Genomic DNA, 19,503 nt, shown 5'->3' with positions numbered 1-19,503 from the left:
CATAAAATATAAGTTTTCAAGAATGTAGTGTACACCCTGGAAAAATTTCAGCAACAGAGAAGCTATATTATGATTGAATTTCCATTTTGCATATCATTTGATAAAAGACAGTAAACTTTAATTACTAAAACAGAAAATAGAGAGAAGAATTAATTCTAATTAATATGCCCATAATTACAGGCATTACAGCACTTATATTAGTCCTCAGAATCTACTATGCATTATTTTAGCTTTTGATCTGTAGTAACAGATGATGTCAGCTACATAAAATGACATATCATCTGTCATGGTGCTAAACTATACATACAAATTTAAACAAAAATGATAATGAATTTTTCGACTTCAAACATACTCAAATCCATGCTAATTTCAGATTTGTAATTTCCCCTAAACGTAAAATGTCTCCTGACCCCATTAAGAGAGCCATAATAGGGATATTCAATGCAAATGAAGATATCAACACAAGCAGATCTAGGTACTCTTTTTTTTTTCTAAACCTTCCTGGAATGTTTATCTGCCAAGCTGCTCTCCAATACAGTATCACAATGACATGGCACTTAATAGAAACTACAACAAATGAAATACATACAGATGACCGCAGCCAATGTAGAGTACTGATCTTCCTATTCATTGGCTACGTTAGGATCAGATAATGAAATAACACCTGAACAGGAATAGTCAAATACTTCAAGTGGTCGTGATAATCCTAGACAATTTTTTCCCCATGGAATTCTTGTCACGTGGGAGAGTTATCCACTCAGTTGGCTTCACACAATTCCTTGGACGTTTCAAGCCACTGAGCATTAATAGGGAGCTTTAGATTTTTGCGACGGGGATGTTCAGAGGAAAAAAACTGTTCTGAGCATGTGCAAAATCACTTGTCAAATGTGATCTACTTATAGCTCGCATCATCTGAGTTTTCACTACGCGTTCTGGGCTATTTTTACGTCTGCTCAATTCACAACGCACAAGGCTACTTGACACACTGGCAGCGATCACATGGGGGTGCCATTCTATTCTTTTATAGGTTACATCCTGGCATATGCTAAAGCTACTTTTGAACATGACGCAGAGAGGAGAATGTCCAACGCAATCGTCATCTCAAACATCCGTGTCAAAATCTACAGCTCCCTAATATCAGCGGAACCAGGATTAAGTTAACGTCTTTTTAAGTCAAAGGTCAAAGTAAGTACTCGTACAAATTTTGGAGGAAGAACTATGGAAATATTGCAGAGATAACAACAGCACATGCCTTTGACTCAAAGTCACACTGGCATCATCTTGTTCTAGTTAAAATACCCGGTAGCGTGGGGATTTATGGTGGGCGGATTCACGGGTGGCTGGATTCAATCACTGCCCACTGGGGTACATTAAAAAACCACGAATAGCACTGGTCAGCAAATATGTGCATCGAAGTGTACGCTCTTTGACAATGGCCTAATCCACTTGAGATTCTTTGGCTGTTTGTGTACTTAGGCAGAGATCTGTGATACAGCTATTAATGATTCAATACGGGGATTCTCACATATACCGAAACCGGGCCAGCCTTTCCACTCCAAGGTATCCCCACGTTACCGGGTCTTTAAAACATCTGGCTTGCACTCTACTACGAGACAGGCAACAAAACGTGCCCATTTTCTGTCGCCATCGGGAGGTCCATCACTTGCCATCAAAGATCCTTGTCCTCTACCACCAGGGCGTCGTCCGTGAAGTCCTCCTCCTTGATCTCGCTCTCATCCAGGGAGTCGTCCGAGGGGTACTCCTGCTTGGGAAGGATGTCCTCCTGATTGAGGCGGGGCAGGTAGCCCAGGGCCTGCTCCGGGTACAGCCAGGGCTTGAAGCCGGGATTGTGCGTGCTCTTCCACTGGGGGTACCTCAGACAGGCTTTGTGCAGGGTCTTCATTACCTGTAGTAGTTTCATAACAAGAAATGAAAATGCAAATATGTGTACACATAGATGTACAGCAGTCAGACATCTTGTATGCCTTGACTTGTAGACACGATTGTTGTATTCTATACTTTCACATGTTTACTATCATCCATGTTTGCATTCTTTGATTTGATATATGATTGTACTATCATACCCCGAAAGGGGGTCAATAAAGTCAATAAAATCTTACAAATCTTACCTGCTGTTGGACACAAATTTGATAACGGCAAACAGAAAAGTAATGTTATATAGATTCGTAATCCAATCCCGACACAATCTTGTGGCTTTGAAAGTCCTCAGAATTTCCAAAGAATTTGACAACATCTTCTATCAAGCAAGGTGAATGTACTGTAGTTGTTATATGAAGCTACCTTCCTTACAAGACCACAAGCAGGAACTCTCTTTTTTTTGGGGGGGGGGGAGGGGGGAGGAGGTGGGGAGGCAAATGTACTCTCACAAGCGCTTCCCCCCCCCCCCCTTTATTTGACATATGAATATGAAAACTCTATTTCCAAATTTCCCTTTTTTCCCCATATAGAAAGTATTTTATTACTTCCATCACGGGAGGAGGTTATGTTTTCATTACCGTTTATTTGTTTGTCCATGTGCACAATAACTCAAAAAGCAGTAAACGGATTTGGATAAAACTTAAAGGGAAGGTTGAGAATGGCGCAAGTATCAGATGATTAAATTTTGGTAGTGATCTGGGAATTTTTGTGGATTTTATGAAGGATTTTCAATGTTTTGGCAAGTAGGAACAATAAACTTTTCATTACACACACTTACGTGTGTGCTCTAGTTTCTGCTACAGCAAGGTGCACCGAGGTGGCCGAGAGGAATTGCATTATTTTTTTCTAGGAGTGCTGCATCAAAATTTGTTTACCTCTGTTGAAAAATTGTTCAACCTTGTGAATTATATGAACAATGCAATGATATGGCAGATGGACAAATAGTCGAATAAGATTTGTTGAAGTTTACCTTCTCACCAAAAGAATTTTCTCCTGCCATATGTAAACCATATTTGTCTAGCAGCAAGTTGTTTTGTTGTTTTGTCGTCCAACCAAGCTATTCAGTTGAAACATCCATAAATCAGAGTGCCAGATTTGTCTGCTGTTGTAGATGAGGTAACTGAATTATGCATGCTCTCCAAAGTCCTCCAAATGTATTGCCCTTATCTAAAATTCATCCTAGAAGCACATAGGATATTCTCTAGTTGCTGCCTTCAACATGGAGGGGAGGGGACTTCAATTGATTGAGACAATTGTGGGCAGGTACTTACCGATGGTGCAACAATTTGGGCAACCTTATTGACTGCCCACTTTGGTACCGACCCTGAAGAGAAAGTGAAAAAAAAGGGAAACAAAAAGTAAAGTAATGATCACATCACTACCCATAATAGAGTGTAACATTTTAAAGGGGATGTCTAGTATACTGATCAGTAGGAATCAGTGGGAATGCTGGGTAATGATTGTTCCAATTCTTGTTGGATTCATTTAAGAGTACCTTATATATATGTTATTGTGTGAACATTATTTGCTTCAGAATGGTCTTATATTCAAGTAATGTGCAGTTTAATGTTTCCAGGTTAGCATGCCTGTACAGTGACGGGGCATTAAACTGCACATTACTTGAATATGAGACCGTTCTGAAGCAAATAATTTTCACACAACAATAGATATATAATGTACTCTTAAATGAATCCCACAAGAATTGGAACACTCATTCCCCAGTATTCCCACTGATTCCCACTGATTCCCACTGATCAGTTACTAGCCATCCCCTTTAAAGAACTTCTTGATGATTTTAAGACTTTTGCATTTGAACATCTATACTAGATACAGATTTACAGTATTTATAGTGATTGGAATAAGATTTAAGAATGTTTCAAAATTCATAACAAATCACAGTGAACAAGGATGATGACTTATAAACTGTAGCTGCTTCAAATACTGTAAGAAAGTATGATTGGGTGCTATGGAAGCAGTTCATAGAAGAAAGCATGCATAAATTCAACACAGATGAACTTGTAAAACAAGCGGTAATATGATGGAATTACATTGCTACATTATTGGAATATGTGAGCCTCTTACAGTGTACGTCATCATCTTTGTTCAGTGTAATATGTTGTTGTTGTTTTTTTTAGAGTACTAGTTTGTCTGCTCAAGGACCACAATAAATTTCACAAATCTATAATGTACATGGCACTATCAATTCCAGTACTTAATTGTACATAATGTAAAATTACATACATTGTCTGGAATGTCCCTTTAATGTACCTGTACTATTTACAGTTGAAAGATGGACAGCACACAAGCATTTTACAATCACATTTTCTCTATATTTGCTGTCCCATTGTGGCATCATATATTTTTGATGCCTTCTCTTCCCGCAAATGACAGTGCATACATTGCACATGATGCAGATTTAACTAAAAACTTTATATACTCATCACTGCTGAACAGCTTGTCCAGATTTCCTAAAACTTCACCGACGTGTTCTACTGATATTTCTGTAACTGCTGAATCCACATGTATGTCTGGTGTGAATTCCCCTTTAAGTAAAATATGGTACCATCATTTTTCTGGTTGAGGGCATTTAATACTACCCATGCTTTACTACCAGTTTCTGTTCTTTTTCACAAATATTACAGGTATGAAGTGCATACATTTATAAATTTCATTCAGCAGCAAGCTAATGGAGAATATATAGTATGCAGTAACTATTAAACATTTTCATTATTTGCTGGTACCATTTGAAATGCATTAATACCTCCGGCTTTCTAATATTTATCACCACAAAATGGCTTGGGTTAAATCCTTTACTGTATTCCATTGTTAATGGATATTTCAACAGACACTACTGTTGTAATGCTACCTTTACGTGAATATACAGTACCACCATCTTTTCTTTACCTGTTTTGGGCAGTCTTTTTGTTTTTTTAATTCCTGCTCCTTTTTTTCTCTCCATATCTAATGCATACACTCAAACAGATGCAAGGATGCCCTTGTGTTCGAAGCTCCTTGGTTTGGGATTGGAGTTGATATGTGCTGGTTGGCCTACGACAGGATTTGTGCAAGCAGGTATTACATAACAGGGCATAAAATGGCACCATGGATATGGTGATTGACTTCGTAAAATTATGTGGAGCAGCAAGGGTATTGTTGAGCGGAGCTTTACATGTGTATCGATTGCTTTTTATTTCTTTAGGTAATGGCATTGTGATTGTGCATTCTTGTCATGGCACTTTGATCCCCAAAGACTGAGGAGGATCATGTAATGGAAAAATTGAGATTGCCAAGAGGAGGTGACTTCCTCTGCTGTCTGTTTCTTGCATTATCAAATATATGCATAAGGAAGGCAAAGAGTCACTGAGAATAATAGCTTAAAGGTATGATACAGTATTGGTGTTAATGAGGATTAAGCTTCAGACTTTTTTAAACAACATACTTAAAGAAACCACTTATGAAATGTTATGCAGAGCATACCATTCTAAGAGGAATTTGAAGTCTTTTTGATGAAAATCAGTTTTGAAATGGCTGAGATGTCTAAAAACAAAGTAAAACAAAGAGATCTCAATAAAGGGTGGGTCCCACCTTTTATTAGTATCGACTGTTTTGGATATCTCAGACATTTCAAAACAATCTCCATCAAATAACCATTATGAAAATTCCCCTTGGAATTACATGCTTTTTAATATTTCACAAAAGATTTCTCATTATCTCACAAAAAAAAAAAGAAGTTAAATGCCTGAAGCCAGGTCTCAACCAAATCTATACCAGGTCTCAACCAAATCTATACCATCCCTTTAATGCTATCCAGAATGTGTTGAAAAGCATCTTCAATTTGCCCATTCCAATAGAAATATCAGCAGGAACTTTTTGAAACTATTCCTCTTCCATAATATCAGAATATGTCTGGAAGAATTGAAGTAAAATCAACCAGTTTGCACCTCCATAAAAGATTGCTACTATGAATCTATTTCTATTTGCCTTCCTTTCTTTTTCTCCGTTCCCTTACATCTTCAGGAGTACTACTGCCATGTTTAGAATATTTAGCACTTTACAGAAAAATAAATGAACCACAGAAGGAAACGGTGAAGGTGAAGGATATGGTGAAAATCTAAGAGATGAAAATACATTCAATTACCGTGTGACATTCAAGAGCAAACAATAAAGAAGGTTAAGTATTCATCTTCTTCTTGTTTTGAAAACTATTCATTAAGATACACTTTGCATAAAACTACGTGAGGCTATCAGGGCGTGTGAATTGTTCTTAGCTAATCAGCCATGGGCAGTCAGCCAGTGCTGATTACGAGAGCTGGATGGAGACAAATATAACAGGATATCTGTATGAAACTACAGATACTTCTACAGTGTTTCTTACATTAACTTTTCATGTGGTCGATGTTTCAACAATGCTATTCTTAACCTGTTAAGGACGAGGACCTGTTTAATAGACACCTGCCCGAGTACACTCGGGCAGGTGTCTATTAAGGGAAATGCATGTTGTCGCAAAATCAGCCCGTCCTTAATGGGTGTGTCACAAATCTTGTTGGAGTATGTTAAATCCTCCTATTACAGCATATTTAAGCCCAGTTAAAGGAAATGTGCTATGCAAATGATGCATGTTGACTTGTGTTGATTCAGCTATACCCTAATTATTGCTTATTTGGTCAATTAAATATCTAAATATGTGCCAGAGTATATTCTAAAATAATATGTCTACTATTTTTCTTCAGATTACTTGGATATGACCACACACACACAAAAAAAAAACAAGTTTCCAAGCCAACACTCTGCTAGTGACTTCATCTATCAATCATTACTTAAGTACATAGTGTACTACACACTATTCACAAAAGACATTGAAACGCACCTTTCATTAGAATAAGCACAATTGCATGTTTTCATGTTACTACAATAATGTACAAATATCACTACCAATATACACTTCAGGGAAACATGCAGGTTGTGATTGGTCTAGTGTAAGGTAAATTTTCAATATCTTTTGTGAATCATTTTAGTACTTTAGCAATGCTTGACAGATGATGTCACAGGCAGACTCTTTGTTTGGACGGTTGTTTTTTTCTTCTTCTTCTTTCTTTCTTTCTTTGTGGACGTATCCAAGTAATGAGAATAAAAATGATAGAGATATAAGTATAAAGTATATGGCACATATTTAGATATTCTATAAGCTACAGCGTACCTGTATAAAGGTGATGATCAGGGTATTTTGAATCAATACAAGTCAACTTGCATGCTCGCATTGCATAGTCCCTTTAAGCAAAGTAGACCAACCTACACTTAAATTGAGATCACTACACGGAATGCATATCGTCAGAGATTATATGCTGTGCACAAGTGTGTAAGTAATTGTCAAATGCCATGCACTTTCAGTTTGTCCAGTGAGCAGATGACCTAATTCCCAACCTCTTTTCTTGGGAGCTCAAACAAAAAAAAAAAAACAAAACAAAAAAAAGATTCTGAAGAAGTTTCTAGTCAACAGTGCTGGTGACTGCATGCATATAATACGAATTGTGTGAGTGTGTTTGTGTGTGTATGCGTTGTGTGTGTGTATACATGTACAATACACACACACGTGAAAAAAAAAATCTGATCTGACTATTATAAGATGGTTGCAGTTTACAGGGAACACACTGTAGATGAACACATTGAACACATTGTAGAACACATTATGGATGTGTGCCAGCTTTACTTAACTCTTTGGCTGCGAGGTATATGAATACATTTACGATAACATATATAATTCCTGTACATTTGTAACAAACTGTTTTCTTCACACAGACGCACAGTTTTGGCACTAACCTTTAGGGTCTGATTGCGTCACATAGAACATCTCACAGCCGTTCTTCCCCTTTGGTCTTACCAGGTAACCAGTCAAGATAGATTCGCCCCTAATGAAGCCTTTCTTAGGGGGCAGATCCTGTATAGGACAAAGAATCAATTCACAAGGGAGTGATGACTAAACATGTACTTCTCACAAAATCTCTCTTTTGGGGTGAAAGAGAAGGTCAAAAGAGACATACCTGCTACATATCACATCGATACTAAAACAATAAATTGAGATCCATATTTGACTGTCAATACTCCTAGGTGGAATCTTATAAACTTTGCACAAATTCAATCTCCCATAATTCTGTAGAGAGTCACACTATAGAAATCATGAACCATTGTATGAAAGATTCAAAGAAGATAGAATATTTTTTTTTTCTGAGCTCTTGACGAGGATGAGGTGTTGCATATTGAATTTCACACTTAATCACAACTAAAATATTCTTAATATGGTTATAAGTGGCTGACAAATGGTTCATCTTACACTCTTTTTCATTTTCCACTATTTCTATATCTCGAAATAAACTTCAAGCACTTATGGCAATGATAAGCCCAACAGGACATCAGATATTATAAGCTTCTATAATATGGTATAAAATTCTACAAAATTCTCGACACTTCAACCCCTGTCTATTTCTACAATTGTTGTTTTTGTTTGTTTGTTTGTTTGTTTTTTGTCTTTTTTTTCTAAAACTGTCTTCATAAGATATAATGACCTGACTGTATTGTATCTAATTTCTAGATCTGGACAATATGCTCGCTACATAATTTACTGTAAGGGCAATCTGTACCACTTGAACAACTTTGTCCCCCCCCCCCCCCCCCCCCTTGTTTCCCAATTGGTTTGATAAAATTTTATTATGCTTTAAAAAAGAAGAAGAATATTTTCAAAACATAGTATTTGGCTGTAAAAGTCACAGATTTTATAAAGTTTCATCTTCACACCATTTTGACACCTGAGCAAATCACTTCCATTTGAACAACTTTGTATCAGCTGCGCCCTAGGAATAAGTGCTGCCTCTATCATGGTACAGTTGGGATATATTAAAGTTCAAAATTTTTAAAGACTAGAAATGTCGCTATGGCGACTGATGCCTCCGCCATAATGCATGATTCTCCCAATAGGCGTATAGTACAATGTCTTCACAATGTGTGATCCATGACAGTTTCACATAACTGGCAAAATACTGAAATGACAGGTTTGTCAGAAATGTCTTGAACTGGGTTTGCTATAATTTTCTAAGAGTGCAGGCACACATATTTGGGGAATTGAGAATTTTTACTTGAATTCTGACAGACCTTTTTATAAGTTTATGCACTGATTAATTTCCAAGGTATGAAGAAAGAGTGTAATGATGGTACAAAATAGATTTTTTATATTTTTTTTTATTATTATTTTTTTTTTTTTGGGGGGGGGGGGGCATTGAAACCTGGCCTTTGACCTTTAACCTTTGACCTTCTGGCTGGAAATTTCCCAGAGAATCTCCATTAGGTAATGCATGTATTAAGTTTTGAAACTAATAATGCAAGCATTGCATATACTAGTATATGAGGGAAATAATAAAATTTTGAGAGTTGACCTTGACCTTTGACCCCTGACTAGTGACCCATGACCCCTAAATTCCCTAGATAATCCCTGCCAGTCAGTACATGCGTGTGTACCAAGTTCCACGAAGATACATTGAACCATTTGCGAGAAAAGTGATATTGCAACATTTTCACCTAACCTTTGACCTTTTGACCTTTGACCTTATGACATGAAACTCCCTCTGGAGAATCTTTACGCAGTAGTACATGTTCACACCAAGTTTCAAGAAAATACCTTCGGGCATTGCATAGATATGGCGGAAATTGCAACATTTGTAACATTTGACCTTGACCTTTTGACCTTTGACCTCTTGCCAATGTCACTAAAATCTACTAAACTAATTGTCCCATCATACATCCTCCTTGGACCAAGTTTGGTGAAAGCTGCTTCATCCAGTTTTGAGTTATCACGTAAACAGATAAATTTTAGGATTTGACCTTGATCTTTGACCTTTGACCTCTGTCCGATTTCACTGAAAAACTAATCAAGTAATTGTCCCATCATACATCATCCTCCTACAAAGTTTGGTGAAATTTGCTCCATCCAGTCTTGAGTTATCGCGTAAACGGATACAATTTCATGATTTGACCTTGACCTTAAGTTGACCTTTGACCTTCAGCCGATTTCACCCAAAATCTAATCAAATAATTGCCCTATCATACTTGATACTTGGATCAAGTTTGGTAGAATTCCAATAAATATTACTCAAGTTATCACGTAAACGAAAGCGGACGGACGTACGGACGTACGTACGGACGTACGTACGGACGGACGGACGGACAACCCGAAAACATAATGCCTCCGGCACCACTTCGTGGCAGAGGCATAAAAAAGAGTGAACAGAAAATCAATATATAAAGTGGGACATATGAGGTACCTTGTGGAACACAGAGTGGTTGAAGATGAGGTATTCTCTGTCTGTTTCCAGCCATGTCCTTTGTGTTACAAAGTCTCTGTTCTTCATTGGGGATGGACATCTCACTGTGATTTATAACAAGAAAAGAAATAAAAAGGAGAATAAAAACTAAAATCTGTTTTTACATGATCTAGTTAAATTGTCAAACTGTGCAATTCACATGGGATAACATTATTTTCGAGTGAATATTACAATCAAGAGAATCTGCCTTGCTGGCTACTCATGCAACTTGAAGAAAACGGATAGCTAGAATCATTGTATCTACGATAAGTTGTGATGACTAGAGTGTGTAGCATACTAGACCAAATTCTAATGTATGCAAATACGACAAGCATTGTAAAGATGACCACAAGCAGGTGGACAAGTCTTGGTAAAATGGCTGCAGAGGTTCAAATATGAATCACATCAAATGCCAAGGTTTAAGAGCAAGTATAGATGAATTGCACGTTGAATTGCACGTTGGCATGACTGAATATTGTACTGGTAGTCAGTTCAGATGATCTGCTTCATCATGGTGTCACTTAACCATTGTTCAACAGGTCCTGGTTGTGGAAAAGCCCCACTAATTCTGGTGAGAAAGAGGATGTTTTGTCCTGACTGGTATCTTTTAACTTGAAATGTTTGCAATAAATGCCCTGTGGGAGAAGATCATATAGATCTAAAACCATGGTGCCACAGCTGTAATTTCCATGATGTCTCAGCATTCCAACAAGTAATGCCCTATTAAATACATACATGGAGAGTTCCAACTGTTCTACTTGTAATTACAGTTTGACAGAAGAAATTCAACCTGCTACATATTGCCTAATTTCAAAGGCACATCAATCTTCGCGATGTTGGCATGAAGCTAAGTTACTTGTCCATCAGCATCCAGAAATGAAACTTACTGACACATTATACATTGTATGATACAAACTTGTGTACTGTCTTCTTTGTCTATAAATATACACAACGTGAAGGAAAGACGTTTATATGAAACTACAGTCAGGATTGAGTGCACACCCACTGAATACAAACATGAAGCCTGTGTAAGGCATTTGTTGACAATGCTAGATAATCTCTTCTTGGACACGGGTTCATGAAAAAAAGGCTTTTAAAATCCAAGGCAATGTCACTGTGTGTGTTTGTGCGAAAGCTACCTTTCAATGTAGTTGCCTTGGCATCATCACTGAAGAATGGTTGCTAACAAGGAGATATTACATAAAAACTAAGAGAGTACCATTGTGTAGGTCACCAGCAAAGGATTGAGTTGTGGTATATCAATGCACCACATATACAGTTGTATGCACCTTAATTCAACTTTCATATGAACAACAGTCAGCATGTTGTGTTTATAAGCATTGATGTACAAATAATTGCTCACACACTGTACTGCTCAAAACACAAAGTACACTGTGCACTGTATGATCAGGGACAGACAGACATAACAAAACATGAATCTACTCTTGAAAAGAGAAGATTGTTTTTAAATATGTTTTCTTATCTGATGAGAAAGTTTAATCCAAAGCAATGATCCTTTATGTCACAGAAAGCTCTGCAGAACTTGATTCCCATGAAGAATACGTTTAAAGGTGTGTGGTAACCAGAGTTAAAGAACTGAAGACACCTGGTAGGATGAATATACTCATAACTGCCATGACAGACAGAATTAAGAGAATGTGCACACATAACAAATAAAAAACAAAATCCATTAGACCACCGTGCTTCCGCCCAACAGCCAGTGCTGGTTCCAATCCTTATGGCATGCAGCTGGTACTGCGTAATTATTCAAATTTATGAAGTTCTTGCATAGAGTTGTTTTTTAATACTGAAGGGCAATTTGTCAAGCGGTTACAATAAAAACACCTCGATTTAAGAATTCATGAATTTGAATAAAAAACAATGGTTACATGGCACTTCATTGGGTGTGACTAATAAAGAATAATAACAAGCAACATCCGTTGTCCTATTGCATTTAAGATGCAAGTTGCTGCACTTTGCTATCTTTGTTAATGTGAGGGGTGTGTCTTTGATAAATATCTGAATAGAAGAGAGCATAATTACTAAAACGATATCTTCAGAAAACAAAGACAGAAGAGATTTAAAAGGCAGGTACTTTGGCCCTCAAGTACCCTGCACAAAAGGCCATGTGGGGACCTCATGTACCCGTTATTAGTATAATAGTGTAATTTGTGAATTCCCTGACCCTAGGAACCACTTCTGTTAATTACAGGTACCATGAAACTTTGATCTTTCCTTACAAATATGTACACAACTTGCATCATGTACAATGTAGTTTAGATAGGTACAGAACCTACCCACTGTAGGAAAGGTGAACTCCATGTACAAGTACTTGATCTAGAAAAGATGACGTACATGTATCCCCTTCATACCAAACTTCTCCAGACGTCACACCGGAGCACACTCTAGACTGATGTCTGGGGTGTAAACACGAGGCACGGACAGAGCACTGCTTCATACTGGAGGCTCGTCTGGAGTGCGCTCAAGCACACTCGGGTGAGCTTGGCCAGGCGATGCAGTGAATTCTTCAATGATATTTCTTTTATGACTTTTTTTCCCTTTCTTTTTTCTTCTTTTTTTCTTTTCATAGCTATATACATGTACCCTTAAAATCAAATCAAAATATGAAGTAGAGCTTTTAAGATTAAAATGCCAAATCATACTTCTTCATCATTTATTATTACAGATTATTGATGCAAAGTGCACGCTTATGAGAATGTTGTAGGATGTCTGGTTCCAGTCAACATCCTGTATTCGTGCAGAGACCTTTCATACCGGAATGGCATACAGTGTTCATCCACTGTACGTACACTGTTCATCCACTGTTCGTGCCAGATGGTCTAGCACGCATTGCATCCACTGTTCGTACAGTGTTCACCCTGGTGTCTTTTTCGAGAAAGCTTTCATACTAACAGTGGTCTAGCACGAACAAGTGGACGACCTCCGGACATCATCCACTATTTAGCGTGTGGTTATGAAAGGGATATCAGTTACCAGTGCCTTGAGGTATTAATTTGGATCCCTGCTTCTGGATCACAATGTGAAATATTCTAAATCTACTTAACTTTTTATATCTCACCCCTATGTATAATTGCTTAGAAACATTAACTCTTAATTTTTGTCCTTTTCCTTTAAAAGATAGAAAATCAATTCTATCATGTAGCTCTCCCCCACCCCCCCAAAAAAAGTCCCCCCCCCCCACACATCTGTACACACACACTGTAGCAACCAAACTCATCATCAGTGCCACTGTTATGAATGCTGCCCACATTACGATTTGACTGTAATACTTCTGAATCTAGACAAGACATTTGAAATCCATAGACTTGGCCCATGTACCACCCTCCAACTGAATTGTTCTGTATGGTCCACTATTTCTAAGAATGAGTTTGGTTTGAACCATGGTTGGTTAAAGTATATGACCATGAATCTTTTGGAAGATGAAAATATGTGAAATGTCTACGCACAATGGCCGTTATTTACAGCACTGGGACAATACATTAACAGAAGATAGGCAGCTGAAAAGAGATTGAAACAGTCTACTGGAGCCCTTGGTTATTGTATGGTAAACTACAAAACTGACAAAGGAACTAATGGCTGTTAAATGTTATATAACAGCATGTCCTGTCATATATACGCCTTCTCTTACAACCAAGAGAATCTCTGTTCAGAAACACCATCCCAATGTGCACTGTCAGCACAACACATGTTTTGTAAATATTAACCCTGCGCAAATAGTTGGAGCCAACATGACACCATGGTGCTCCACAGCCTTTAATCGTACTGAGAGAAAAGAAAAGCAAATACACACACACACACACACACACACACACACAGAGAAATGAGCGTAGGTTCGTTCATTCTCATCCTTTGCTTTATTGCAAGTAATCTGAAGAGAATTACACCCATTGCAATCTGGTAGACTTGGGTTACGTTGCCAGTACACTGGTCTCTATAGGCGCGGTCAGACTGGCAAAAGATCGCGAAGTTTAAGATCGTGATCTTTAAGATCTCGAAGATTTGCCAGTGTGACCGCAAACTTCCCGCAAAACTTCTCGATCTGTTTGCGGGCAGTGTCTCCGAAGCACAAGGCCATTGTCATGTACAGATGTGCTTTGTTACGTCACAATCACTAACCATGGGACGGCACACTCTTTCTTGCGCGCGTACCAATGGCCCAAACTTCGCGATCTTAAACTTCTTGATCTTTTGCCAGTCTGATCGCGCCTTATCTGTTCATTTATTTACCTTTCATTATCCTCATTAGTCATGACAACATTCAATACATTTCCCACCTGCGGTAAATAGCCATTGACCTGTTACTGCAATACCCAATCTAAGCACAGCAATAATTTAGTACAAGTTCTGTTTAAGATATGTGAATTTGGTGCCATTTCGATGCAAGGAATCACATAACATTACATTCAGGAGTCACAAGAAGCACTGGATGCAATCTACATTTTGTAATAATTTCTACTACGAATGGATCAAAACTTTCCAATATTTGACTTTTATATCTATATTCAAAAAAATTCTGCCTATAATGGTGTTCTTCTAATATCCTTGTCAATTGGGTAGACTCCTTTTACCACAGGAGAGTGTAAAACATCAACTAATAGAAATATTTCCTCCATTCTGAACGCAGGGAAGCACTGTAGATCTTTTATCATACAGCAATCATCATTCCTTCCTTCCTTCCTTATTGCCAGTATAATTATCTGCTCAGGTCATACCTAAGCAGATGTATCATATATCACCACTCATATCTTTATTAAAGTCTTGCTGTGAAATCCATTGCATAAAGTCATATGCTTGTGCTTGGGATGACCTGCAACATTACAACTACAAAACCAGAATTTTTCACTTGCACAAAACTTTCGTAAATCTTTGCGAGGAGCAAAGATTAGTGAGAATAAAAAAATGCGTGTGAAGATTTCTGTCTACGCAACTGACTGAATGCCTATGGCAATTTGCAGAAGTTTCATGCCACAAACAAAAAGTAATCAGCTCTAATTTGCTGATGTTTCATGCAGTGAATGTTTCTGGTTTTACACTACGGGATTTCCATCAAGGAGGGGAAAAGGAGGTGTACAGGTAGTTAGAGAGAATATTAATTGGAGTTATTAAAATGCAAGAAGTATACATGAACTTACAGCAGTAATAGCTGATGTCATTGTTTGGATTCAGCATACATATTTCTTTTCCCTCTATCATGTGCTTGTCCCATTCTTTCCTGTAGTCGGGATCATGGAGGACGTCGTACATCAGTGGAGCAGACACATCACTCATCACTTTGTGGGCCTGCATTAGATACATGTAGGAGAGGAGAAGAGAACAGCTAACCAATTGAGGACGGGCTGAATTTGCTAACATGTACAATGTGTGCTTTCTCATTATAGACACTTACACTGTAATATACTCGAGACTAGTTGTCAACAGGTAAAAAGGAGATGAGTCTGGTCTGGTAGTGGTTTAAACTCTCACTGGTACCATTGTGGTACCCCCCCCCCCCCCCCAAAAAAAAAAAGGGAATCCACAATTGCAAAATAGTGATGATAATGATGAATACTGAATAATAACAATAATGACAATATTGATATTAATATCAATAATAATATTAATATTAATAATAATAATAATAATAATAATACTAATAATAATAATAATAACAATAACAATAATAATGATAATAATAATCTATAATAATAACTATAATAATAATATCAATAACATTAATAAAGGACATATATTGCACAGATCTACTACACTGTATACACTGTACTCTACTGCTCATTAAAAAATAATAGTCAAGACATGTCTAATTCAAAACTACAAAAAAAAAATTGTAGGTAGCATTATACTCATTAGCTGTAGCTGCTTGCTTTACAAACAGAACAAAGTGCTCTGTACTTAGAAGTACATGCTACAAAAGATGATGAAATGAAACGCAACTGACATTGACAAAAATAACTGCATGTAAGGCTTCATCTAGCCAGTGTATTGGTGTGTAATAAATAATACTGTTATGTTCTATCTGGCTCCAATCTAATACATTTGCTGCATATGCTGAAAAATGCTAGATTTTGAAATTGAACTCTTATTTCCATTGACCCTGAACTCTTGATCATCAAAATCTTCACCTCAAAGTACAATTGTAAATCACATGGCCATCTGTCACACTGCACACATGCCACAAGTTTGCTTTTTTAACAAGTACTTTTCTTCAAAAATGAACTGGATTTTATTACAATACACTGACTCGATGCCACTAATAGTATGTCATGATATAAGAATTTTTTGCTGTAACCATGGAGCTAAACGTAACTTTAAATCAATCTGTCCACTATCAGGGATGACAAGTTCAAAAAATTTTTATGAGTGAGATTTTCATGACTCGGCATCTCGGCGAGCGAATGCGAGGGTGTGGGAGGGGTTCCCCCCCCCCCCCCCCCCCACGGTAGGGAGCTTTTTCAATTTTAAACTCGTAATGGAGTGATCAGGTGCATACTTAAGTGAATATTTTTGACTTATTTTGAAAGACAAAAGGAAAATATACCTTCAGTTGTAACTATAAGTTTAATCCTTTGAGCTATGCTCCTTATTATGGGCCCAAATTGCAGACTTTGCCCGATGCGTGAGAAAAATGGGTGCCATGCATGAGATCGTGAGACGATCCCTAAATGCTTGAGTCTCACTCAAAATGTGTGAGGCTTGGTAGCTCTGCACTATAGTCTTATGGGCATAACCAGAGGCAGAACTCAAACATCATGTATACAATGCATTTTGTGAATTTGTTTGTGTGTTTGTTTGTTTTCATTTTCCTCTGATAGGATGGCTGGATAGCCCATAGCTGCCTGCACAATCTGAAACTGTAATTAATCATGTAGTATTATGAGATGTCACTTTCCAGTAAAGTTGATTGGGAGCAGTCTACAAATGTACAATGTCTACATTGACAATGATTAAAGTTGAAGAAGTTGCTTGAAAAATGTCTGTGTGTGCACACACATGTCTACCTCTGTCTGTCTGTGTTCTTGTGTGCTCCAAGAACTGCATTTCTCAACTAACTCAAAACTTGACATAAATCATTTGTACATTAATTTTCAGGTTCCCACTTACTGTAGAGATGCATCGCACTGTTGGCCAACTTAAGTTTTAGATTGCGCAGGAAGCATACGCTGTGAGGGTTGCAAAGAGCGAGTTGTCTTCATTGAGGACATGAAAGTTGATGTCTAATATCGACACTTCCTGGTATTACTACCGATAATATGATTTGGTTCAAATTCACATAAGTGATTGAAAATGAGCCATTTTTCAGTGATTTTGGTGCAATTTGGGCATGCAGAATTTGAGATTACATATCTACATGGATACCGAAGTACTAGCGCAAGGAAATGTGCAGTCACAGTGATAGAGGGTTTGTTCCACCTCACTGACAACTCAAAAAAGAGAAAAAAAGGGATGTGAAGCACAAATTTTGTATAATCTTCATTGGCATTTTGAGTAGATCTACTCATAAAACATTTTTTTTTTTAATTGATGGAGCGCCAAATTGCATGAGCGCAAGGACGAGAACACTTCATTTTTACTTGGCCCTAACAATAAAGCTAAGTTGAAAGTCAGACTTCCTTTGGGCTTTGGCCCAAGTTTGGGTCACACATAACATTCAAGCACAGATTAAATAGGACTCAGAAGGGCAAAGGGGCGTTACCTTGATCCAATCCGATATTACATGCCATAAATTGCTTGTGGAGAATGCTGGGAAATAATACCAATAATAATGACAAATAAAACACCAGTACAGATTGTTACGTATAACAGGTTCTAGATACACTTTACAAATGTAAATTTAGCTCGTTAATCCTACCTTCAGCATTCGGATTCGCGACTGTGGTTGTTGTTGTTCCTTATCGTTCCCACTTTGCACCCAAACTTTGACATTATTCTTATTATATTTGATTGTCCATCCTTCGTTACTGTCCGCTAATTTCCGGAATTTGTCCATGTCTGTGTCGTCGGGTATACATACCACACCAACTTCCATTTCTGTAGCTTTAATATAAGGGATTTCCGAAAGAAAAAAAGTTCCTATGACATGGACTAGCGCTACACGAGAGCGTGTCTCCCGGCCCAGCGCAGCGGCGACACAGTTCTACAGCTACACTGTACTCGCTGAAGATGCCGGGTGTTAGCTGCGCAATGCCAATGCTGTACTTCGTCCACGGGCACTGCCCCTGCAATAACGTGAGTGTCGTGGCAAGGCCAAGGCAAGGGTACCGGTAAAACACGAAGTATCGAAGGTTTTAAGTAGATACACTGAATTAATACAGTCCTCGTGCAAAGAACGATTCTATTTATGCAGGAGATCGCTCGATATCAACGTCTCAACATCTGATCACAACAGTTCGACATATGTCAGGGTTCGGCCACGGAATTTCTTGTCATACCTGTCCCAGCATCACTGTAGCATTAACCTTTGAACCTTTCCGCCAGCCCCCATTCTCTAAGCTCTACGTACGTGTATCTATTGTGTACGTGTTACTGACTACCACCTGTGTCACAAGTTTGTCCCCATTCCACTGCAGTACTGGTATGGTGGTGGTGAGCGAGCGCTCCGTAGACATGGTACGTAGATGCAATGAGGGTTTCTAGGTGGCCAAGCGACCAGCCGGCTGCGTTTTTTTTTTAAAGACGGCACAGATTGGGGCATGGCGCGTGTTAAACCTATGGGAAAAACGTTGGGTTAGGGTTTTTGGTTATGGTTAGGGTTAGGGTTAGGGTTAGGGTTGGGGTTAGGGTTAGGGTTAGGGTTAGGGTTTGATGGTTATGGTTAGGATTAGGATTAGGGTTAGGTTTAGGGATAGGGTCCCCGATAAATTTTTAGTTTCCCCAATCTGTGCCGTCTAAAAAAAACACGCCAGCCGGCTAGCCAGCCAGCCGTGCATATCCATGGATATCGATGCCGACACCTCGCTTCAGAAACCACGCTTTATCTTGTGCGGTGTTCGCGCGTGTTGTGGATCACGACATTTTACTAATATTTAGCGACAATCATGTCACTCGAAATAGGCGAAATTAGGCCTCATGGAAACGTATATGCTGAAGATTTTTAGATGGTTACAAAAAGAAAAAAAGGAGAAAGATGTAATGTGATTATGGTATTCATTTCCCTGAAACCTGATGTGTGTGTTTTTGTTTCTTTGTTAGTAATTTGTTT

At 38.1% G+C, this 19,503-nt stretch overlaps 1 protein-coding gene across 1 annotated transcript; it reads right to left on the bottom strand.

Moving 5' to 3' along the window:
- Nucleotides 1–999: 999 nt before the first annotated feature.
- LOC139722894 (START domain-containing protein 10-like) lies at nt 1,000–18,789 on the bottom strand. Its single transcript, XM_071634178.1, has 6 exons — nt 18,154–18,789; nt 15,440–15,587; nt 10,248–10,351; nt 7,756–7,873; nt 3,210–3,262; nt 1,000–1,906 (listed from the first exon to the last, which is right to left on the bottom strand). Exons 1-6 carry the CDS (start codon nt 18,328–18,330, stop codon nt 1,670–1,672), a joined length of 837 nt encoding a protein of 278 aa, XP_071490279.1. The 5' UTR covers nt 18,331–18,789; the 3' UTR covers nt 1,000–1,669.
- Nucleotides 18,790–19,503: the final 714 nt, after the last annotated feature.

The sequence above is a fragment of the Diadema antillarum genome, unplaced genomic scaffold, assembly GCF_040938485.1.
Source record: "Diadema antillarum isolate AM-2024a unplaced genomic scaffold, OU_Dant_1.0 scf00000014, whole genome shotgun sequence".
Taxonomy (NCBI): Eukaryota; Metazoa; Echinodermata; class Echinoidea; order Diadematoida; family Diadematidae; genus Diadema; species Diadema antillarum.
Note: the sequence above shows the minus strand (reverse complement) of the source record. Positions and strands in the feature narration are given on the sequence as shown.

Excerpts from the sequence above, each read along its gene's own strand:
- LOC139722894 (XM_071634178.1), bottom strand. The coding sequence starts at position 18,330 with ATGGAAGTTGGTGTGGTATGTATACCCGACGACACAGACATGGACAAA. Across the intron at positions 10,352-15,439 it reads TGACATCAGCTATTACTGCT|TGAGATGTCCATCCCCAATG; the intron begins GTAAGTTCATGT and ends TATAAATCACAG. Across the intron at positions 7,874-10,247 it reads ACCACTCTGTGTTCCACAAG|GATCTGCCCCCTAAGAAAGG; the intron begins GTACCTCATATG and ends TGTCCTATACAG.